General features: G+C 25.1%; 1 protein-coding gene across 4 annotated transcripts in view; it reads right to left on the reverse strand.

Annotated features, from left to right (window-relative positions):
• The window catches only part of LOC107167419 (uncharacterized), a 40,903-nt gene that overhangs the window by 7,603 nt on the left and 6,029 nt on the right, over positions 1–27,271 (reverse strand). For 2 of the 4 annotated variants that reach the window (XM_089220350.1, XM_089220349.1), the window contains exons 2-4: positions 6,520–6,685; positions 1,348–1,772; positions 568–995 (exon numbers count right to left, since the gene is read on the reverse strand). In XM_089220350.1, coding sequence (XP_089076476.1) covers positions 568–995; positions 1,348–1,772; positions 6,520–6,685 — 1,019 coding nt within the window. Of the gene's footprint in view, positions 1–567; positions 996–1,347; positions 1,773–6,519; positions 6,686–17,481; positions 17,765–27,271 lie in introns of those variants that run through there. The other 2 variants (XM_089220353.1, XM_089220351.1) reach the window with 2 other exon arrangements.

Below are 27,271 nucleotides of genomic sequence, written 5' to 3' on the forward strand. Positions count from 1 at the left end.
CAAAGAGAAAGTTGGTAGGTCCACATCATATATTTATAATAACATAATAAAATGTTAATTTTAATCCAACTACCTACTTATAAAGGTAAAGAGTGATAGTATTAAATATTATATACGTCTACTCATAAAAAATATAATATCATTGATATATTCAAGGAATACTGACCTACTGTAAATATATTAGGTACGTATAAAATAATGTTATTTGTGTTAAAATATTTATTAAATTATTATTATTATTATTTTAAGCAAAACAATTATAATTTATAATACTCAATAATTGATTGATGGTTTCTACCTAACTTTAGTTGATAAATAGAAATAATAAACCTTATTAAAAAAATATTATTTTTTTCTTATATACATTTTTAAATGGACACATATTTTTGATCACATACTATATGATAGCTTCCGGTAATAATTATTTTTTATCATAGTTAGTTTTTCATCTTGACCAAATACGCAAATAATAAACCATAATTATATTATGATATGGGCTATTGGGTAGCTACAATTCACAAAATAATAATAATATATTTCTGTTTATACTCGTATATATATATTTACCGATCAGCCACTCCTCCTGACACAATATTGACGACCACATAGCCGAAATTGTTCTCCGACCGTAATTCTTTAATCCGAACACCTAGAACCTGTTCTGGATAATCCCTATGCAATTGAACCACTCTGTATTCTTTATTTTTATTGGATTTCGGTCGTAGTGTGCTTGATGATTGATTATTGTTATCAGGCAGTAAACTAAATGCATAATGTCGCTTTATGCCATACTGAGAAGCGCTCCTAAAACAGTAATCTTGTGTACCATTTTCTGTGTTTCCATTGACAGAATCAATCGGTGGGTCATTTAGCAGTATGCCACTGTCATCGTCTTCCGGTGAACAGGTAGTTTTTTCTGACGCACTTTCGGCTATTCTCTTCCGAAATTCGTCCAAGCCGGGTAACGCACCGTAAGAAAAACTTCTTAACTTGACCTGCATAAATAAGTAAAATCAATTATAAAAAGGTATCTTAAACAATGGAAATTTAGAAAATTTAAAGCTGTACGTAGAATTATAAATTAAATAAAAAGTATGAAGTACACGACAAAAATACATTGCTAGCTATATACTTAACTGTAACTGGTACATTGGTCATAAGTTTTACTCCTCAATAATTTAGGTATAAAATAATAGGTATATACACAAATTGTAAAGTAGGTATAATATAATTGAATTTTATAATTTTTTATTTATTTTAACTATTATTTAAAGCAATAGGCATATTTTATTTCATACATATTATGGAGCTGTCTTAAAATTAATGATCAATATTATTATTACTAACCTTATTTATTTTGTTTTCACCTAAATTCGGATCTTCAGTTTCGGTTAATTTATTGGTTTTGGAAGAAGAGTTCTTATAAAATTTGGCTAAAAATCTGTGTGTAGATGATTTTAAATATCTATCTGAAATAGCCCTCAATCTACCAGATATTGTTGTATTATCATCATCATCCTCGTCATCAGCAACATCCAAACCATCACGATGAACGCCAATTGTGCAAATATTATCTTCATGATAGTTTTTGATCGTTGTATTTGGTTTGAAATGAGTAAGACCTGTATGTTTAACTTGGTCTAACAGGGGATTTCGTTTTTCTTTGGTTTGCTTGTTTCGTGAACTTTGCATCACAATAGTTCGATTACGGACATTGTAACAATTTACGTCTCGATTATACTCGGGCCTCTCTAACCTTAATGGAGAGGAGTCTACAAAAAAAATAAAAAAATAAATCCAAATATAAATTAGTATAAATCATTATTTTTGAAATTTTATAAAACTACTACTATACGAATTAGTTCACTAATGTAATTAAGACTATTTAAATCTAACACCTTTATAGATTTATTAAATTGCTTATTTTTCATATGTTTCTATAATATAATTAAGCAGTGAAACCTTTTAATAGAGCAGGAAGTTCCGAGGAATTAAAAGTGACTAACTTTATAAAGGTGTTAGCTTATTTATGATAGTGTTAAACTTAGTACCTAACACACAATAGTCATGTGTTCGTCATCAGTAATCACATTTTAAATTTTTAAATAAATTATCAATTTTTGGAAGGTTTTTTTTTCTTTTTTCTAAGGTATATTGGTAATTTATTAATTTATTATAATAATCACAGGAAATGTGTATTTAAAAAAAAATGAATGGTTAATTTTATTGCTAATATTCAGGATGAATTCATTATTCATTAAAAAAAATAATAGTATCGGTTCCGTGGACGTTTTCAAACAGTCTTACACGAACAGTTTTTTCGATTTAAACCTGGATAAATGTCACTGATGATATAGATACACAAAATAAATCTGAAGAAAATTGTAATTTTTGGATTGATTTTTAAACTAGAACAATAATAAGAAAATATACTTTTATAATGTTTAATAATATATACTATATGCTCAAAAAAATTGATGAGTAAATCGAGGTAATCCTATTTAAATGTAATAGATACCCAGTATGAAAAAATTATGTAATTAAAATAATTATTTTCTAATAAAAAGCAAATTAAAAAAAAAAAATTAAATAATTATTGTATTTTTATTTAACTATTAATTAAAAATAAAATAAAATTGGTCTCTAGCCTTTAAAGCTTTCTGTCATTACTATTTACTTATAATACACTGTACAGAATACAGATTGTAATTTTTTTTTTATTGTTATTAGTTTATTTATATTATTTATTCTTCAAAAAGATAATAGGCCCCAACATTAATTAAATTTACAACATCATTTATTATTTTATGAGCCTTAAACTCTTTGTACAAAAAATCTTTTTCTTAAAAATCAATCAAACACAAATATATAAATATAGTTAAATATATTCTTATGCACAAAAAAAGTGAAATTTATACAGAAAATATATTATTTAACTGCACCACGAATAGATGCATTGATGTTGCACATATGACTAATTGTTTGAGGTATACGTAAGACATAAGTATATGATCCATTGCTTTAAATATAGTTGTGTAACAAAAAAATTAACCTGACCTAGGTTTAACATATTATGCAGAATTCTTTCATTGCTGGTCATTTGAGGTCAAAATAGTGAAAAAAAACCTGGTGTTGATCGAAACCCGCATTCCGATCGGATGCCGAATACTACATTCCCCTAATGGGCGTGACGTCATGTAAATAGCGGCATGCATAATAATCACTACTAATTGTGACATTTTATTACCTTAAAAATAATAATATTAAAAACTTTAGAATCGGAAATAGAAATAAAATATTTAAAATAAAATCAAAATCGTATTTAGTTATATATTTGTATTGTTAATTAATAATTTCAATCAACATTTTAATCATCAACTCTTTAAAAGTAAAAAATAATAAGAAAATCTAGATTCTAAAAACGTAAAAAATTCTTTAATATGTACATTGAGTAGTCAGTAAGTACTCAATAATATGTCACTCAAATAATTTCAAGAATAAAGTACAAACATTTTAAATTAATAAAAAACTTGAGTATTTAAAACTAATGGAAATAATCTAGGATAGGAAATATCTTATACTAAAACTGAATGACAAACACTTTAGGTAGTTGATAAGTTAACTTCATAGTATATTAGTATCATATACTAACGTAACTATAGAACTCAAATATTACGGAACAAAAAAAATAAATGATATTTCCAGCATATAAAAATAACTAATTATGTTTTACTTTTGTACAATGTATAAGAGAAACCTTTTAAAGAAAAGTGGCTTAGTTTACTAAGTATTAAACTAAATGCTAACTATATTAGTTGTTCGTACTTTTTTACATAGAAAATGTTTCAGTTAATATTCTGTATAAAAATAAAGCCCATTCTAATAATTAAATCTAAGTTGTTATTAAAAGGTAGGAACTCGTTTTTAATTCCTTTAAAAAGGAAAAATAATAATGCTATAGTAAAATTATCTAAACTATAGATATAATACATACTTATACAAGTATGAATATATTAATTTTGACTATCATAATTGGGTAATACATTTATTTTATTAGGTTGCTTAAAGACTAAAGTTAACTATATCATAAATCATTAAAATATGCATAGGTTATAGGTAATAAAATAAATAATTTGGTATCAAACTTTTAAACAATCAATTATAAGTTAGGCACCTATTATTTAAGTCTAGTATTTCGATTGTAACACGAATGATAAAAACAAAAATATTATTCTTCAAGAACAATTTAAATTGTAAATTATATTTGATAATTCTGAATTGTATTATTTGAATATAACAAAGTCGAAACTTGTTGATAAAAAAAAAAAATGTATAATATTAAAATAATTAATACTATATTGTATCATATTTAATATTGTTATCTCTACGATATGTATGTAAATCGCGTCCCTACACTTAATCATATCGCCGACGGATCGGGCATCCAGCTGCTCATGATCTTAGATAACAATATAAAATATTATACAACTATAAATATGATTTTTTAGTTAAAAGAATAATTTTTGTTGTTGAAACTTTAATTAAAATAGTTAAAAATAGTTAAAAACATATTACTGATATATTGTATTTATTAATTCGTTCTAACTAAAGTTGTAATAACTTTCATTCTACATTTTTAAAGAAATATGTATACCTATAGTATAAGTATACTTAATAAATGACATCAACCCCTTTGAGTTGTACAACTATAAAATTCTGGTGTTCAAAAGTAATTTTTTAATCCTATAAACTATGGTAAATACTTATCAGAAGTCCGTATGATATCAGTGTGCAATATAATTTAGTATCTATCGACTTTCAATCGTGTTGTTTAGAAGTCTATCATTGAGTATTGAATATTGGCTCATAAGTTACTAAACAATAACCGTATTTTATTATTACAACCATATTTCTATGGATATCAACCTTTATGCCTTATGGGTATGTAAGTATATCGTGTATATATATATATATATATATATAATATATTAAAACATAAGCACTGCTGTTGAAATCTCTATGTACTGACGTAGGCGCTTCTTCGCTCGTGTATATGGATGTCGAAATATATGACCTGATTCTCACGAACGTTCGGGGTTACATTATATATATATAAATCTAGTATATCTACTCATAATAAATTATAAAACTAACAGCTAGCGCCAAATTTAGCTACTAACCTTAAAAAATCGTTTGTTGCTTAAAAAACGTTTAAGTCAAAATATTTATAATAGTAAACTAGGAGTAGGAAAATATGGATATTAATGTTTATACTTCATAAGACTAAATTGTTATATTATGCTAGGTACTAAGTTGTACATTCAAATAATTTATAACAAAATCTGAAGAAAAACTGTAATTTGAACGCCGAGAAAAAACTTATAAGCTTAAATGTCATATAATAATCACGGACTCATGGTGAAAAACATTGAAAGTGTTGTACTTAGTAAGAGTTATGGGTATCGACTGCCAAATAATCAAACCCAAAATTCCGACCGGAATATAATAAAATGTATAATATGTATATGTATACTATATAGCAATTTTAGCTTATGTGCTTATCACACTCGCATTTATTCGGTAATCTTTGTACAGGATATAAAGTGATACGGTGTGGTATTAAATTTGCAAGTATACATAATTGAGTTATGAATATATACAATATGTACCAGTAAAATTCATAGATCTGTTAGAAGCGATGAAGTTCCATAAATAATAACCAGTGGCAGACTGGCTCCTTGGTATACTGTAGAATAGTAGGCCCTTATACTACGGGAGAACCAGGATCTTCATCAATAAGCGCCAAAAGAGGCCATAATTAAGGAATAGCGCGTTTTAAATCTATATAATCGTCAACAATTATTTCTTATTGTATAAAATACTATAAATTGATACTATTTGACATAATTGTAGGTATTTGTTTTTAACAGTAATTTTTATGGGAAAAAAATTATTTGCTCCTCTGAAAGTAAGTATAAATGGAAGTCAAAAAGCTTTTGCAAGCCCAGTCCACCAATGATTAAAACCATATTTGATGATATTAATCAAATTTTCAAGTTATATTAATATCATTAATTTAATAACCTCCTACAATAATTTAATGATAATATATTGTTTATTTTTTCTTATATACCTACGACTCGTGAGTTATTACAATTTACAACTATTCGTGAAATTAAATATTTTTAAAATCACAAAACAATAATATTAACGCCTATGGTTCATGATATTATGTTATCATAAATCGTAATTTATATAACATACGAGTACCTACATAATATTTCTATACGTATTGAAAAAATTCTGTTACGTTATAACAAATATAATATGTAATAGATTTAGGTAATTAGGTAGGTAGGTTTCAATAGGTACGTCGTACACATAATATCACGACAGTTGACAACTATAACTAACTAGCTGCCTAACATATTAATCAAAACAAAATAATATAGTACACATTTTATGTGCATATTTTAATAAATGTATATAAATAAATAAAATATATAATATTATGTATACCTAATCTAGACCTCCTAGGACCTGGTGGTAAATGGTGATATCTCTCAGCTGAATAATCGGGATCTCCCGAATCATAGTTTCGAATCGGCGAGAGACTGAGCAACCGTGGGGCGGCATCTTCTGTGTTTTTCTGAAACCACTTCATGCTCCTCGATCTTACCATTAACTAAAACAAAAACATTATATTTTTAATTGCTGCCAAGTGATTAAAACGAAAACAAACATTTTATACATCAAGTGAAAAATATAAATGTATAAATAATGGATATTATCATTTTAACCGGTCATTTATCAATTAATACAATTCAAATTTAAAATTCAATAATTTATGTCAAACCACAGTGCAACTGAACTATTATTAATATCGATTTGCTTGTTTTTTTTTCACGCGTATTTAGTGTACCATGCTTATTCTACGTAATTGTAAACTTGAATCTACGTTCATTTATACTAAATACAAAGGCCTAAAATATTCATGAAAATAGTGCGTTATTTGAACAAATGTTAATTCGTTTGCTCATTATACGCAACACAATTGTGTGTATATAGTTGGCGTATAATACAAACGTGTCCCTCAATCTCTTTATACCTAGTGAATTCTATTTAATATACATTATATATTTCAAACCAGACTTAATAGAATTCATAGTAATTATAATTTAAGAGAATACTTATTAACATAGAATATAATAGCCAATAGAATATAGAAAAATTAATAAACTGTCGAAACTGTCACATTTCATTTTATGTAACTAATATATAATTACCTACGACCTACCTACAATATAGTTCTTATATACATTAACTATATTATATTACATTATTTTCAATAAAATACGTTAATTAATCCATGGAACTAAAAATGTCAACCTATAGGTACCTGGTACCTACATAATATTTACTTTGATATAAATTACATTATTTTGATTATTATATGATTATTATCGTAGTACAAGCGACAAATTATTATATTATAATATATTATCATATATTCGTCGCTTGTGCTACGATCATAATCATATTATAATCAAAATAATGTAATTGATATCAAAGTAAATATAATATTATAACACATAATATCATCGATTATAATCTGTATTACGCCTGCATCGATATAATATATTACTGTACAGATTTCTTTATTCTTTCAATCACTCAGTATTTACAGTTAGATTCTTTTTTTTTTTAACTGAACAGTATGAATCATGAATATGAATATGACTGAAGTTTTTGAAAAATGTGTACCAAAACGTATATTGGTATTCAAACGTGGTATTATTTTAAAAATATGATGTTTCCAAACATTATAATCATTTTTAAGAAGTTTGAAAGAATATGTACCTATTTATCTGTGTTTTCAATCTTTCTCCCAATTCTCGTGTAACAATATCGTTTTATGTTCGAACGTATAATAGTTATTATTTTTACAAATAATCAGTATAAAACTGTAAAAAAGTTTTATTTTATTTGTTTGCATTGACAATATTTATGTTGTAACTTGTGTTCTTAACATTTTTGCATTTATCAGATAATACAAAAGTTACTGAAATATATGTCAAAATCACTGGTCAAACCAAAACAACAAATTACGCGAAATAGAACATAACATAAAACCCTAGCCACAATACAAAACTTCAAGAAAAACCGAAATAATAATAAACCTACTCAGAATCGGTCACACCTACCTCACACATGGACACCTCATGAAGAACCAATACCACCGTCAGAATGCACCACATGCAGAGTAACCTTCTCAGTTAAACACTTTATGACAGAATGCGGATCAAATGAAGAAGAAAGAGAAAACTAAATATACCAACAAACTTATACGAAATAATCAGACCCGACTGTCAACCTGAAAAAACCATGTTATTCCTCAGGACAACCGAAATAGACAAATACATTTAAGTAAAATAAATATAGTCCACAGCCATAAGCCTCAAAGTTCCCTTTTTATTGTAATTAAATTGTAACCTGAAACATGTAATAGTATAATGTAAATTTAAGTATAAAGCTAATGGCCCATGTCGCCGAAGCTACAAAGATCAATAAAAAAAAAAAAATAATAATTACTGGTTCTTTTTTTTTTAACCACCACCATTTTAAAATCCTTGCTACGCCACTGATACGTTATAGGATCATACTCATACATTTCTCTTAAATATACCTGGAACCTATATCTAACTTACCTATTAAAATGATTTAGTAACAAAAACTTATAAGTACAATTAAATGGGTTCAATTTTATAACAGGTAGAATCTACTTAGTAGATGTTAGGATTTAATCAAAACATGATGCAGAGTAACAAAAAAATCTGATGAAAATTGATTCATGCTTAACGTATGAATACAATTATGAACATCATATGGATAATAAATGATTTAAAATTTACTTAAGTCTGAAAATTCCCAAAAATATTTATTGATATTTTAGAAATTGTAAAAATAGACTATTTTACTTGAATTCAAGTATAGTTAGTGTGTGATTAAAACAACCCTTATAATATTTTTATTTTTTTATTAGATCTACAAATTTATTGGATATTTTTAATTTTTCCAAAAAAAAGTGTAATACAATTATTATTATTGTTTATTTTCAATATACAAAAAAAAATTTTATGTTGATTAGAATTAAGTTAATTTCTATTCTGTAAGGTTTTTATTAAAATTTTTAATGAATAACATATGATGACTGGATGACATAAAAGCATTTTTCTTGGTTAATATTGCAAAAATAATTAAGAACTGCAGAAAAAAATATCATTAATATGAAGTAAACATATTATCATATTAAAATTTAAAATATAGGTAAAATTAATTAAAATATTTGTGTATGGATAAATTTATTACATTTATTCTGCGCTAAGATTAATCATTAGTTTTTCATTCATCTCAAAAATTGAAAATTTATACTCGAAAATTATAAAATAAACCTAATATTTTCAAACGCCAAAATTCAATATTAATAGTTATCAATGACAACTATCTGAATGTTAATATTAAATATAGGTAATATAAAATTAAGTGAGCGTAATGCCAAGTACAGCAATCGTCTTTGGAAAATATTGTAAACATTGTTGAAATTGTAAATGAACAATGCAATGTTAGAATATGTATTCTATAAAAAATATATTTAAATGTATGTAAGTGAATATCTATCTAATTTATTGTTGTATTTTGCTATAACATTAGTGATATGGGTAATATATAAACATTTAAAATTACCTGACATGTGTATAGTAAGTTGTATGTAGGACGTAGGTTGTATATAGTTGTCTAAATTGCTAAGTATAAAGGTTATAAAAGTTAAAAGAGTATAATTAAAAAATAATGTGTTTCGATTTGTAATTTTATATGTAAGGCAATGGGTAGGTAGTTGTTTTTAAGAAATCGACTGCATAGTATTACAGTGTTAACAATTTTAACCTTTGGCCCAGTGCAGAAACGCTTGATTATGAGAAATCGTTTTTCACGTTTCCGCAATTTATTTCACGGCCGATTTAGATTTTAGCCAAATGATCGTCACTGTACCAAAGATTGCTTTCATTTAGCCTACGAAATAAGAAGAGTAGAAATTAGAATAAAGAGAAAATTTTATAAAAAAATCAATTCGTTTGATTCTCGAATAAAATCATTATATGTACACTTTTTAATTAAAAACCTTTTTTCTACTTTAATTCGCGACCGTTAATATTTTTTTATTTTTTTTTTTTTTTTTTTATTGTATTCTACATTTTACGCAACTAACCAGTGAACAATAATTTATAACATGAAAGCAACTACTAACGGTTAAACGCATAGAAAAAAGCATCATATAGGGTGAGCGTCGAACGAGACAGGTGTATCTTTGGTTAACAACTGGCTTGTGAGTTGTGGTAGTGTGATATCGACCAGAACATGAATGTCTGTTACACAAGGTATTATAATATACAATAATATAACGGACACGTATATATACAATATACATATTTATATATAAGGTGAAATGTATATGAATATGTAACATATTATATATTTTGTAGAAATATAGATTAATTTTAATTTTTTGAAATATTAGGTTGAATACATTTTGATCGCTTGAATTTATCCTAAAAAAATATGTAAATACCTAAGTAATGATTTTATAGTGTCTATAGTGAAATATAAGTAGCCTTTAAATGAAAATGATTTATTTTATTTTATAATTATTGTGTAAAATACTTTAACTTTTAAACACTGCATTTAGAAAATTAAATTAAATAAGCTTTTAGAAATATGAAATATTAGACAGTATACATTTTCAAAATTATTATGCTAATTGTATTAACATATAATAGTTTGTTTATGTTTGTGTTATTATTATTATTATTATTATGTTAATGTCTACATACTCGTACATATTTAAAAAGTTAAAATATCATACACTCTCTTCGTCAGCCGTTATGTACGTATAAGTATTTTTCATTTTTCTAAACTAAACTTAAGATACTTACAAACATATTTTAATGATGTAAGAGTTGACTATTATAGGTCTTATTATGATATTTGGCTTAAATTGTACCTATTCATGTCGTCTTTTCGACAATGGTTTAGGAGGTGATAAAAAATTATGTATGTATATGAACAATACAACTGTTCATGACCAATACATGTGATACCTACGTACAGTGATTTTATAATACATTTTTCGAACTACCATTATAATTCTACTAACAATATGTGGATACATAGGTATCTACATGACGATGATGTATACATTATTTAGTATTGTACATAAATAGATTATTTTTACATTTTTTTGTGACATTAAAAAAAAAAATACTTATATACTCAATGTTTGGGAATAAACAAAAGACGATTCGTATTATGGCTTAATCAAAAGGTAGATCATACTATCGTAGAAGTATAATTATGTACGTGGTCTTAATACCTAATACGCCTAGGTATATACAGGGTGATACTTTTAAGTGGGTACACTAATTATCTCGAAAAGTATTTACTTTTTTCAAAATATTTTTTTACATGGTTTCAAGTTGTTAAAAAACCAACGTTTTTATTAAAAAATTAGATTTTTAAATATTTTTATCCTTATTATTATTTAAGTTTTTTACTTTTTTGAATGACAACATAGAGTTTTAATTTCATATTCCAAAGCAGAATATTTTTCTAAGTATTTTGATTCATAAAAATCGAATTTAGGGCTAGTAGTTTTTGAGTTGTAAGTATTTAAAGTTTAGATTGGTAAAGTGGAGTGGTACGGGGTTACCCCGCAAAATTCGTCCACTACTCCGCTTGACTAAACTTTAAATACATATAACTCATAAACTACTAGCCCTAAATTCGATTTTTATGAATCAAAATACTTAGAAAAATATTCTGCTTTGGAATATGAAATTAAAACTCTACGTAGTCATTCAAAAGAGTAAAAAACTTAAAAAATTATAAGGATAAAAAATATGTAAAAATATAATTTTTTAATAAAAACGTTGGTTTTTTAACAACTTGAAACCACGTAAAAAAATATTTTGAAAAAAGTTAATACTTTTCGAGATAATCAGTGTATCCACTTAAAAGAATCACCCTGTATAATAAGCATCTATTATTTTTTACTTCGTGAGCATTTAACAGTTAAAATTACTATAGTACAAGACATACATATTTCTGAATTTTTGACATATTCACACGCACAGATGCTCAGTGGGTTTAGAATTAATAATAGATATTTTATAATCAATACCTAGACATTTAAGCTGCTTTCTGTTGATAAACACATAATATATTATTTTTTATAGCTAAATATATTATAAGTACTAAGTAACAATGGTTTTCAATAAAATGTGAATTTAATAAATAATATAATAATTGTAATATGAGTAAATTACAAATACTTAGAAATAGGTGTTATAATATGATATATTAGCATAATTAGTTAAAATTAAATGATTATTAAAATAAAATCTAAAAAAACTCGATTATTTTCAATAAAGTGTAAGCAGAAACAGGATTTTAAATACACCTACTTAATTGTACTTATAAATGTTTGAAAATTATTCAATTAATTGGTTATAAAAAAAATCGTGTAAAAGAGTCTAAGCTATCAATTTGAACGATTAATACTTATAATATAATTGTTAAAGTAGACATTTTTGCCAATTACAAGAAAATAATATTGTTGAATTCGCTCTAAAAAAAATGCTTTTAGGTATTAAAAACTACATAGGTAACTGATTTTAAAAGAAGCACATTTTTTATTTAAAACGAATAGAAAGATTCTATTTAAAAAATGTAAAAACGTTTTATTTTAAAGTGTTATATACAAATGCTATTTAATTATTAAATAATTGTTGCATTTAATATACAAATGTTACATATTATATTGCCTACCTATAAATAATTAAATTTAATAAAAACATTTATATTTTTATTAATTTAAAATTAACTGTAATTACTATTCATTGATAAATATTTATTAAGCATCACATACAGAGTGATTCAACATCAGTGAGTTATTAAAATACCAAAGTTTTTACTTATTTTGAACGACGAAATACGCCTTTAACTATATTCCGAAGTAGTATAATTTTTGGTGGAATTTACATAAATCAACATTTTGTTTGTTATCCCTGTACAGTATTCTACTCAAATATTTAAGAAATTTATCTAAATTTGCTATTAAGCTCCTAATTATGAAAATGGTATTTTTTTTTTTTTAATGCTAATACTTTTTGAGATAAAAGCTTTGTTATTCCAAATGTTGCCCAAAAGGCCAAAACAGTACATTACCCATATAGCAAAGAAATATTGCATGGATATCCATTATAGTACCTAATACATTCCTTATTTTTTTACCCTTTTTTTATTTCCTACAATAAATATACAATCTATACGAATAGTACAATAAGTATATGAGATGTAAGTAAATATATAACAGGTAAATTAGGGAATACATTTTTAAACACATTAAGTTGCAATTTCACGTTTGAATATTGTAATATAATATAATATAGCAATATAAGGTTAAAAACAATAAAAACTATATAAAAAATTATACAAACAGCTGTAATCTATTTTTCAAATATCTAATATTTTGTAGCCAATGAAGATCAAAAAAATCACAATTGTATATTTCAAAGGACCTACCTACATTATTTAAGCAACAATACAAATACTTAAAACACAACAATTCTCTTTAAAATTATATGTACCTACGTTTTATTCTAGAGGTACAAGATAGAAAGACATCGCAGCTTTAGAATAATTATCTTTTCCCAACATATTTATTGCTCTTTTAATTATTAATATATAATTAATTTGCTAATACTCTATTAGGTACTACTGTATCAACAATTGAGATAATACTTTAGAAATTAATGTAACTACTGATTACTTTTTATACACTGTGAACTACTTTAAAGCAGGGTTAGTTTTTTATTCTTGAATGATTCTTTGTTAAAATCAAATTCATAGTATTTCTTACGTGCATACCAACATAAATACAATAATGTTATGACGTGAAACTTGGAAATTGATTTTCGTCATTTCATCTCAAGCTAGAAACCCGTTATGACGTAGTAATATACCTACATCATTACAGCACACATGGGCGCTATTTGTCTAAATATGAAATTGAGTAGGTATTGACTATTGACACACGATATTTTATGATTACTCTTGTACCTATGTTTAATTACAAAGCAATAATTTATGTTTCATTCATAGATTTTATTTATAATATAACAGATTATAACTTAACACAATAATGATTTAATAAAATTAGAAAGCATAATATAATGTAGTTAAATTTATTTTATTAATTCTCATTCCGTAAAATAATATACAATATAATATTATGTATTAAAACATAAGATTAATTGTAGTTCAAAACATTTCAGAATTGTTAATTCATAATATAACAATTAGAAAAATTTTAAAAATATAGGTATATTACACCAAACTCCTGAAAAATGATTATCCTAAAACTGTTAATAATCACTATAATATTAATTTATTAATGATTTTTCACGTGATTCAATATATTATATATTGCTTAAAGACCACTTACATATGTATTTATCTTTTAAAAAAAAATACAATACACCAATACACGTAAAAATAACAACTTTTTCTCCTCAATAAAAATGATTGATTCAAATAGGCAGTTCGTTGTTAATTTTTGGTGTTGGCTAAGTATATGGAGACAATGGAAATTTCATACAGACAGCCGACGACAACCAGTAAATCATAAATATTAAATACTGTGTGAGATACGTGGTGTGTCTGATATCAAAGGTACCTACAGTATGTATTATATATTTTATGAATGCGTGGTTAAGGATCACATTTAACCAATTGATAATATTGATAACATGCAACTACAATTAATTAATGTTGTCAATTATTTTTTTTTTAAACATTAATAATAATAAGCATGGGTCTCATTAAAAATATAAGGGTTCCTAAACTAGGTTCAGAATATTATATTAAATTTGTTTCTGTTGGAATATATCCTTGATTTAAGCATTATACAAAACAATATACTAAATGTTATCCATACAAGGGCCAAGTTGACAGATAACAGAAAAAAATGTGATGCTACTTAAACGTATGACAAAAATTGTGAAACATATTGGGATAGTAAATAATTAAAAATATATATTTATCTTTGGAAATCGCCAAAGATAATATTTTGAAAAGTTATTAAGTTTTAAATTAATTTACCAAAAAAATATTGATATTTTGAAAAATTCTAAAAAATAAACTAATTGACTTAGTTGAATTAAATAATGTATTTAGAATCAAAATTAATCTTATAAGTAATCAAATTTACAAATTGGCTATTTTGAAATTTTCCAAAAGAATTTTAGTTTTAAGTTTCAACAAATTAAAATGAAATAAATAGTACTATAAAAAAAAAAATATAAATATAAATATAGTGTAGGTAAGTATTTATAAATTATATAAAATTAAAAAATTAAAATATCGATGGTAGCAAATGTTATTGCATTAGTTAATTCGGTTAAATCTTTTTGTTACACCCTGTTAATATGAAATTGAATAATTTCTTTATTTTAATTATTTCTAAGATAAAATATTAATATGTTAATTTATTACACATCAAAATACCTAGGTATATACTTGATTCCTACCTATTTTTCGTGTTAAATATGTAATACATAGTACAAATTTGAAATAGTTATTTCTCATGTTTATATTCCCCATTCACTTTTTCTTTTCCTTATGTTCCCTTTTTGTAAGTTATCATAGAGAACCATAAACATGATGTAAAACGAGTAGTAGACAATAGTAATTGTAGCCTATAATATGGTTTGTTTCGACTTTTGTTACTAAGCAACATTGTATATAATATCTTATTGTTTGTGATCGTTGCATCAAGGAAGTCAAACTTTTAGGCTTTTTAACTAAAAATTAAATTTTTTTCTACAAAAAACTATCTTGTCACTTGAATTAGTTTTGAGTTAATTTTATATACCTATTTACATTTTACACAGTTCGATACAAGATATCTTATTGGCACATATGTAGTATACTGTTACTACAATAATAACTTTACTAGAGTAACACAGTATAAAATGACTAATAAGTAATAACTATTAACTAATGGCAATATAAACATTAACATCAACACGTTCAACGATATCTATGTATGTATGTATATATATATATATATATATATATATATATATATATAAAACTTTTAACAATTATTGTTTACATAATGAACATATGTTATTAGTACTAGTATAACGAGGAAAACATATTGATAATGATACACAGTCAGAGAAGAAAATGATGACATAAAAATATATACAATCGATTTTATACAAGTTAAGCACGTTTTTATCCGAAGGTCAAAGATCTTATATTCATAAATTTTATTATGAAATTTATTTCGATAAAAATGAATAATAAGTATTTTCATTAATTGAAAATGCTTTTATTGTGATACAACTACTATACAAATAAGTAATATTTTCCTATTGGATTTATAGGTATACATTGTAATTATAATAGACCTGGCTTTTCATACGCATTTGATGCGTTTGATTCTTTCTAAATAAAAGCTATCCGTTTTACGTTTATTTTAGTTCCAAAAAATAGTAAAATGGAAATTGTAATAGAATAGTTAATTTATATAAATAATATACTGTCTACTGACTAGTGAACAGGAATACCTTTATGATAACAAATAAAATAAAAACAAATTATAATGTTTGACCTAGGAAATAATTTAACAAAATAACAATATGATATTATCATCACTTGACAGGTGAATCACTCAGGGCCATAGATCGTATAGGGTTATTAAAAAACAATTACAGTTGTTATTTTTAAAAACGTGAAAAAGAAGCCTGTCTTCCGGGAATTGACTATGCAGGTAAAATTACAACCTTTATGACTTAAATAATTAAGTGTGTACATTTTTAAAAGTAATTTAAATAATTCATGTGAAATAAAATATTTCCATACTGTTATTAATACTTATAAGGTTATTTCGTAAATAAAATTCTGAACAAAATTACAAACATGATGGTCATATAGAAATACAGAATAAATATTTTGTTAGTAAAATATTAAACATTTAAAAAAAAAGGCTTAAATTTAAAAAACTAGATACCTATAATTTTTATAATTTCTAAAAATACAGCTGAATACAGGATCTATTTTTGTTTAATTTATAATTTAAAGATTCTAACATGAGCTTACAAACATAATATGTCATTAAAAATTTATAATTCATCATATGTTCAAAACTTGAGTAGAATTTTTTTAATTTCTTATTTATTTGTTAAATATGAATAGGTAAGTATTACAGCATTAAAGCCTATTATATTTGATCTCTTATTTATAAAGGGAAATTTAAAAAAAAAACTCTAATTTAGATACTAGTACTAACTACTAAGTTTAACTTGTGATGTGTACAAAATCTTCAAATTATTAATTAATTATTTCAAATTTATGTACCTGTGATCAAAAATATTGTCCAACAAAAAAATGTTCTCCGACACCATAATAATATATTCTTGTAAAAATAAATTCAATTTTTTTGTTAACATAAATCATATTAAGAACCGAAACAAAGCAATTGAATAGCTGCAAAAAGTTAATAATTATAAATGATAATTGATTAACATTTAACAAACACAAATTATACACGCACTTGAAGATTGTTACAGTGTAATAGTGCTGTCACCGAACCGAGTACTGACAACCAACTAAATGTATGATATGAACTCGTGGTTGTTAGTCTAGAATTCTAGCCGTGTTCCACAATACTCACTAGGTGGGTAACGTATTATTCAAAAGGGAGGGGTACTTTAGTTAATCCACCAGTCAATGACACGACATTGTGATCGGATAACAATTATTGGATCTTTATTTATCTACTATTATAATATGTATATTGGTATTTACTAAAATAAATAACGACTAATAATAATACATCTATTTGTGGTTGTGTATATTTTTAATAAATAAATTACATTAAAGTTGACTAATGTGTACGAAAAATTTATAGCTATCGAACATCACTCTAATAAACACATAATTTAAAATTATCTTATTGTTTAATAATTATTTATGCATGTACATTTTTTTTTCATAAATTAGATATGAGTAGATTTAAATTCTCAGAATAATATTCTGCTTCAGAATATGAAATTAAAATATATGTTGTTTTTCAAAAGAATAAAAATTAAAAAAATAGAACAAGTAAAAATATGATTTCTCCATAAATGTTATATTTTGAAATGACATTTAGCCATATTAAAAGAACATTTTAGGTCCTGAGCGGAGCGAGGAATGTATATAATGATTTTGCAATGATGTGTTTTTTTCTTTTTTTTTTTTGTGTCTTTCATCACGTTTTGGGGCAGTAAAAATGCCTCGATTTTCGACTTCAGTACCTCGTTCGATCAGAAAGTGAATCTAGTTGGTACATTGGGGGGTCAATATTTTTCTTAATAATCGGTATAAACAAACTAAAAATTAAGGAAAAACGGGAATTTTTACACACAATAAATTTTGGTTTTGATGTAACTTCAAAACAAATGACCGTAGATACATGAAATTTTCACCGAATATTAATATAAATATTTCCTATCTACCATGAAATTTTCAAAAAATGTCGACTTAAGTTGAACTATTTATAGGCATATGCAACTTTCGAATATTATTTGTTTTTTTTTTAAATTAATATCGATAAAAATGTATTTGTTTGGTAGAAAAGCTTGAAAATTTAATACAAGGCTCCTAATATTTTGTTACAATAGCAAAATAAATACTTACACTAGTCACAATTTTTTTTATAAGCATTCAAAGTTTGAATTTTGACAAAATACGTAAAAATTACAAAAATTCGCAAATTATTTTAAGCTAGAAATTCATAAAAAAAATTTTTTTCAAACCGTAGATTTGAAAATTTAATACAAGATTTCTTACAAGTTTTTCAGCCTTCATCATAAAAAAAATATCCACTAGAAAGTCAAATTAAGTTTTTATAAGCGTTTGAATTGTAAATTTTTACAACATTGGATTTTCACTAGATTTCCTTATTTTTATGTAACTTTAAAACAAATGACCGCAAAAACTTGAAATTTTTATTAGGCATTTTCTATATTTTATAAAATTTTCAAAATATATTCATTAGTTTTGGGCTTTCAACATATTGTTTCAATAGCAGTTGAAAAATATTAAATACATAGGCACGATTTTTTTATAAGCATTTAAAGTTTAAATTCATAAAAATTTTTCTGTTTAAATCTAAGATTTGAAAATTTAATTCAAGATTTCTTATTAGTTCGTCTACCTTTATAAAAAAAAAAAATGTTCATCGGAACGTCAAGTATTTTAATAAGTAATAATAATCTATAGTATATCAGATAATCCGTCTCCGCTCAAAATCGTTTTTCGTTTACAATATGATATAATATCATTGGATTCAAATTAAATTCCATCCATTACTACAGTAACCCTCTTGACAATGTAGGTATAACCTACTGTACAGCAAAGCGATATCCACTTTCCCGCTTTTTAATGTTAATATTAAAAATTATTAAATATGGGTACATAGGTACCTAATATACACATGCAAATCAAAAATTATACAATTTTCCCAAAAAATTGAAGAAATATACAAAATATGCAATTTAAATTTTCGATTTTAAATTCACCATCTCAAATTTCTAGCTCAGTCTGCTATAAATCGAGAGCATGTATAGAATAATATACAACTACTACAACTTCCGAGCCCTAATTATAATACAATTAGGTAGGTATATATCTTATTTCATGTTTCGTACCTTATACCTAATTATTAGTTAGAACTCAAGAATTAATATTATCTCTAATTAATACTTATATAAAAGAACATTTTTGATTCAGGCATTATTTTACTCAACTGTGTCTTTTATAATCCAGAAGTTTAAGTTTGAAAATCCATTAAAAAAACAAATTAAAAATCTGATTAATGATAATTGTAATAAATATACAAATTTATACGATTAAGTACATAAGTCTTTAGTCATAAGTACCTATAAAAACAAATACTTATTTTTATAGTTTGTTATCATGCTAGCTTAAATTTTAAGCATATATTATCGAACTTCAACAACAATAGAAATTAATTAGCTTATTGTAACCATAGTTATCAAATTAATTTAGTACTACCTTTTTGCTACAGACCTTGGATTAAACTCATATCGTCCAAATATCAATATTTACAATGTTAACAATATAACTTTTAATGATAGTTACTTTGTGTTAATAATATTTTTATAATGATTGATATATGTTTCACTTAGTTATTTTATCGAGTTTTAACAATAGAAGCTAAGGAAAACATATAAATATTTTAATTCATAAAAATATATTAACATTTAAGATAAAAGTGTATACCTTTCCAAGCATATAATATAAATGTAGAGCGCGGTCACCTCAATAGCCAACGTACATACAAAATGCAACCTCGCCCAAAGCATTCAAAACATAATCCTCTCAACCGACAAATCCATCAAACTCATGTGGGTTCCATCTCACATCAGCATCCCCGGTAATGAACTCGCTGACGAACTGGCGATGAAAGCTGCTAGCTCCCCGGACACCAAAATATACCCGCATGTAACATACGACGATGTAATCCGCGCCCTCAAAACGAAATTATACACCCTCTGGCAGAATCAATGGGAAAAACAATCCAACCAAAACAATAAACTCAGTCAAATAAAACCATTAACCAAAAAATGGCCGGACCCTCCAGTCAAGCTTACACGACATGAAGAGACCATGATCGCCAGAGTGCGCATCGGACATACTAGAATCACCCATTCCTATCTTATGCGTAGAGAGCTCAAACCCAGGTGTGAAACATGCAACTGCGAACTCACCGTTAAACATATATTCCTAGAATGCCCCACTTACCATAACGCCAGATCAAAAGCAAACATAAACACCTCCTCACTCAAAGACGCATTCGGACCAGGACAAGAAAAAAACATAGTAAACTTCATCAAGATGGCCGACCTTACAACCAACATATAAGACAAGAACCAAAGACAGCATATCACAACTATCAAATCTCCATTATATTATAAATTAAACATGTAAACCATTGTAGGCTAATAAACATTTGTATTTGAAGCCTTTAATTAATAAAAAAAATAATAAAAAATATATAAATAGACAGTATTATTCTACCTAAATGATCAGTGAAAAAAGTCCTAAAAAAATGAATACCTTTATACATGACAATCAAACCAAAACATTAAATAATAACTATTATTTTGGTAAATAAAAAAATGTTGTTTTTTAAAAATTGCGATGTATAACATTTAACAATAATTATAAAATAAATAATATAAAAACATTATGTGTTTTACTAGAAGCTATTTAATATTTTTACTTTTAAGTCTAAAGAGAATTAAGTATTAATAATTATGTTACTAAAAAAATAAAAATAAAAAGGATTCTACAAAACACAAATAAAATGATTCTTTATAATGTTTTTTTTTTTTTTTTTAATAGTAATGATAAATTAATTATTTAATTTTAATGATGTAATCACAATGAGTGAATGTAATTAATAATATGGTGAAAGGTTTTTTTTAGTTTTTATTCTAAGCTAAGTGTGTAAAATGGAGAAAAAAGTTCTATTGGTGCGCGATCGTGGTTATACCTAACTGATCAAAAATAAAAATTATTAAAAAATTTTTTAAAAAAAAACCATAATTTATGCTTATTATACTTTTTTATGTACAGATTGTATAATTTCTAGATTAAAAAAAAAAAAAAAAAAAAAAAAAAAAAATTATTATAAGAAAGTAGAAACAGGCATTAGGCTTCAATACAGTATAAATGAATATTATTTCATATGTTATGGAAATCTAACTTTTAAGTTTCATGAGTAATTTAAGAAGTTGATATGGGTTATATATTATGTACATATTATTTTTAAACATTTATATATTTTGATGATATATTTGTCTTTTAGGTAAAAACCTTTTTATTGTAATTATTGTGTAGTGTATACAGATTTTAAATTGTCTTTCCTCATAAAAAAAGTAAGTACCTGTTAAATATTAAAACATTTTATTCTTCTATAATTTACTATTTTGGTAACACATACCATAATATGAATTACTCAATAAAATTTACATCATTTACTTAATGGTTTAATAATGATAATAGTTGTCCTTAGAAAGAATGTCTATTAACTACAATTGGAAGTTGAATGTAAGTTATACCTACTATAATATTATGAACATTTTTGTTTTGACAATATTTTAGTAACATAATAACTAATTTTATCGTTTTATATTCTGCGACTGCCCTCACATTTAGAGGCAGTAAAATACTTTAATTATCTAGGTACTTTTCGGCATCTTTTCTTGTAGAAAATTGAACCTAATTGATACTTTGGAGGGTCAAAAGTAATTTTCAATATTTTTTTAATAGCAATAATATCAACAAATATACTTTTTTAAACATTCTGGCCGTCTTCGCACTGAATAATTTCTCGAATCCAATAGTTTAGCATTAAATCAAAGTTTAACACTTAATTGACAGTGGCTTACTCTACAGCATAATGGTATCAACTTGACTACCTATTAAAACCTAATCTTTTTTTACTTCACCATAGAAATGTGCATATAGTTAATATTTCAAAACATTTCTTTATACGAATATTAATTTAAAAGGGAAAAAGGAAAAATAAAACATAACACTATGAAGATGTATACAAAAATATATGAATTCAATTTTTAATATACCACTATCAGTTTTAGTTCTTTGTTAAAACCATATATACGAGCATATATCTAATAGATACCTATATATAATTCCAACAGATATATGTAACTAAATTCAAAAATTAACTTTCTCCCGTGTATCAGCTTTATGATAAATTAATTATTTTCTATCGTATATAAAAATGAGAAACAAAATTACGCTACCAAACTAGGTCACCTGCTTACATTTACATTGCTACATAAAACATATAGGTGGATTGCAGGTAAATAGTAATGTACATTAAACATGGCATTATCTCAATACTTAGGTATATAGTTTATTAAATGTGGTTGGAAATAAGTCGTATTGTGCTGGATATTTATGTGCTGTACTTATAGCGAGACGTACTTATATTTGATACTTATAGGATGTGTTTATCACCACCACCACCACATCAGTTTTATAAGACCGTAAATACCTAATACAATTATATTAAAATAAAAATACGTTAATGTTTTGCTCTTCAGGTTATTTAGGTATTCAATTCCACAAAACTACTTTTATCCAATGATGTACTTTATAATCCTGAATACCTAGAGTCTAGACTAATAAGTGCATAATGGCTTATGATGATGTAAGGTCATCATGTTCATTAGATTCATTAAAATACCAAAATAATATTTTAAGCTTTAATCAATAAAACTATAATTTTGGTGTAGTTTACAGATAAGGAAAAAATCGTTTTTTTTAAAGAAATAAATCACAAATAAAAAATAAATAAATAATAGTATTAAATACAACCAGTATCGAAATCAATTTCACATATCCGAACAAATCTGTCAAGCACTTGGACCAAACCCACAGGATGTAAAAAACTTAATTTTATTCTTAAAAAAAAAACAGAATTGTACAATTTAATTTAATATAGAAAATGTATACTTAAAATACTAAAAATGTAACCAAAAAAAAAAAAAAAAAATGTCTTTTACTAATGGCTTAGTTGTCGATGTACTTTGATCAATAAAAAAAAAAAAAAAATAAATAATAATAGTATTAACTAAGGTAAGTTAACAATAATATGTTTTATTTACCATATATAATTTACTACCTACCTAGCTATTTTTCGATTTTCTGACTTTTCTCATATCCATTGACAATGATTAAATTGAGGTATGTATCCAATACATGAAAATTATAAATCAATAACTGACATTGGACTGAATATTTTACTTAAACGAACTGTACATTAAAACCTGCTAGGGGGTCAATAATTGAAAACACTTCGTAAATAAATTGCCTTTCGAATAGATAGGTACTACAATGAATTGAAGACACGTTTTCCTTTCACACTTTCTTTAAAAAGTACCCATAGCGATAGCTAGCATTCCTACAGTGTATTATTATTGTCGTCTATCTGGCTAGTGTGCCTATATACATATAGATAATAGTACATACGAGTCATACGACATATTATATTACATTATTTAGTCTTTATATTTTTTTGAGCTAAAGAGAGAGAAATGTTACGAAAATACAATGAGTTTTCTATAATGAGATTTTTGTTTTATCAATCTTCACACGTTTCACATATAAACTACCATATATTTATGTTTTATTAAATCAAATAAACATATGAAAAAACTGAGAAGTCGCTCACTGCAGGTCATTATAGAAGTATAAAGTATGGTACTGTGATGATAAACCAACGGCACGAGTGCCAAAAGTAACACGTTTGTCAAATTTCAATGACATGCTAAAAATTAAAACTGCGAAAGATTATGCGATTCATAAAATTTTGCTTGTAAAAAATTCAAAGAAACAAATAATTTTAAAAATTATAATATTTTTCTTTATTATCATTTATATTTATTATGTTCAATTTAGTATTTACAAACTTTGGGCACGTGAAAAATTATCTAACCTTTGGTTGCAAACATTTGGCACTAGACCCAAAAAAGGTTTGACACCCCTGGAATAGAGTATGTGTTAATGTGAAAATATGACATACCTACCTATAATAGGTCTCCTTCGTAAATCGTAAGTAATAACACAATTAATATAGGCGTTTTTTAATAGGAGATTATTATCTTCATGATAAAACCTATATAAATGAAATACTGAAACACCGCTGGAGAATATAAAATATGGTAGACTGAGAGTATTTATACAAAAAAAGAACATGATATCTAAAAATCAATGAATTTATGTCTTAGATTTTATGTACATACAAGTATATTTTTTTAAAGTTAAATAGTTAAAACAAACATAAAAACCTACTCATTATATAAAACCGTGTAACATTTTTTTAAAGAAAAACAATAGAAAACTTCTTGCGTAGGCAAAGCCTTTATAAGATATATATATTCTACTATAAAATGTAGCATATTTTTTTTAGTCATTCATTACCATAGAATTTTTCGTTTATTATAAATTTTAGCTCCAAAAAAAGGAGGATAACGCTCTACTGTACATTATGCGTTGTAACGAGAAATCGTCGTTCGCCCTAAAACGAGTAACACGCGCGCTAATAGACTACACTGATGTAATTATTAAAAAAATTAATGAAGATACATGATATTTTCATGTTTAAATTAGAATTCTCTAAACACCATAAAATTCTCAAAATATTTTGAATCATGTTGAGCTATTTAAAGGCATATTAAATATTCAATTTGTATTAATTGTTTTTATTTTAAATTTTTGTCAATAAAAAAAATTTCCAAGAAACTTGAAAATTTAATACAAGGTTCTTAATAAGTTGTAAGTGTAAAATTAAAAAAGTTGAGAGTAAATCCACAATCATTTTTTAAGAGTGCCTGAAATTAGAATTTTAGACAAAATTAGTAAAAACTAAAAATCATGAAAATTCGCAAATTAATACCAGATTCCTCATAAAATCAAAACTTTATCTATATAAACATGTCTACCGGAATCAAATTAAATTTTTACGAACGTTAGAAGTTAAAATGTTCAAAATATTGCATAGGTATTCACTCAATTTCTTACTGAACGATTGATTTCTTATGATGTTGTAATAAAAAAACAGATAACCATAGATACTTGAAATATATACACAAAATGTTTTTTTTATAATTTCCTATACTTAATAAAATTTTTAAAATATTCCATTTCGTTTTGAACTGTTAATGAACATTTTAAATTTTAAATTATTTTTAGTTTTTTTTTTTCTATATACATCAATAAAATTTTATTTTTTTAGTCAAAAAGCTTAAATATTTAGTGCAAAGCTCCTCATGCATTGTTAGTATTTAAAATTTTATTTCAGTTTAAAAATATTTTAAGTACATAGGCAAGATTTTTTTGATAAGCATTTCTAGCTTAAATTTTTACAAACTGCATTAAATTTAAAATAAAAAAATTATTTTGTTGTAAATTAATAAAAAGTTCCAATTTTTATAGCTAAGGATAGAAAATTTAAAACAATATTCCACGTAATCAGTAGATCTGCACCTTGAAACTTTTAGAGTAGATATATTATTATTAATAATACACACACATAACAATGACATTTTCAAATGCAATTTTTTCGACAAAAATGGATTAGGTAAATCTAGAGTAGAATTAATGCAAAATAGTAAATTATTTAAATCACAATAATATCATAAAATATAACTACTTAGTAATAGAGGCTGACAGAATTACTCAGAATTGTTCTTCGTATACAATGATTTAATATCATTGAATTCAAATTTAACACATCCATTAGACTGACTCTCTACTGTCTATACACCAAATGTTTAGACATCTAATTTTAACTTGATCATCAACTAGACCAGCGATTCCCAACCTTTTTACTTATGTGGATCACCAATAATTGAAAAAAAAAACATTGAGACCCACTTACTTAACATATATAATATAGATATTAAGTATAAACACACCATTACAAATTTACACCAATAATATGATAGAAGAAATATAAACGTGTATAAAATCATATAAAAGTCCTAATGTTGATTCCAATAAAAATGTTCAGACCGTTGTTTAAGCACTTGACCAGTGTCAAGTGTTGATTCGTTTAGATTATATAGTACTTTAGTAAAGAAGAGTATTTTTTATCTCTAATTATGCAAATACTCGATACTTACAAATATAAATTAAACTTTAATACTAATAAATACATAAATATATCTCATGGGCTTTTTATTATATTTTAATTTAAAACGATTTTTAAGTATTTTAAGATATACAAGATATTTACAAATTTAAAATAGGTACACATAACTCGCTTTAAAATTAAAATACAATAAAAAGCCCATGATAGATGTCCTGAATAATAATCTCGACTTAAATTTTTGAAAGAGGGCATTTCACTCAACATTTCAAACTAACGGAGCTAAACGTAATCTTCTACATGCGGATATAACGTCCTCTGAAACTATAATGCGTCAAATAAACCCCAATTAACTTTCTTTCGTCGATAAACCTTAGTATGAGTATTGAACTGATAGTATGAATCGATATCTTTATCCCGTCACAATGTCACATCAGCGCAGTATGTACATTGACA

Source organism: Diuraphis noxia, unplaced genomic scaffold, assembly GCF_037042655.1.
Source record: "Diuraphis noxia isolate RWA-SAM2 unplaced genomic scaffold, SU_Dnox_SAM2 contig0002, whole genome shotgun sequence".
In the NCBI taxonomy this organism is placed as follows: domain Eukaryota; kingdom Metazoa; phylum Arthropoda; class Insecta; order Hemiptera; family Aphididae; genus Diuraphis; species Diuraphis noxia.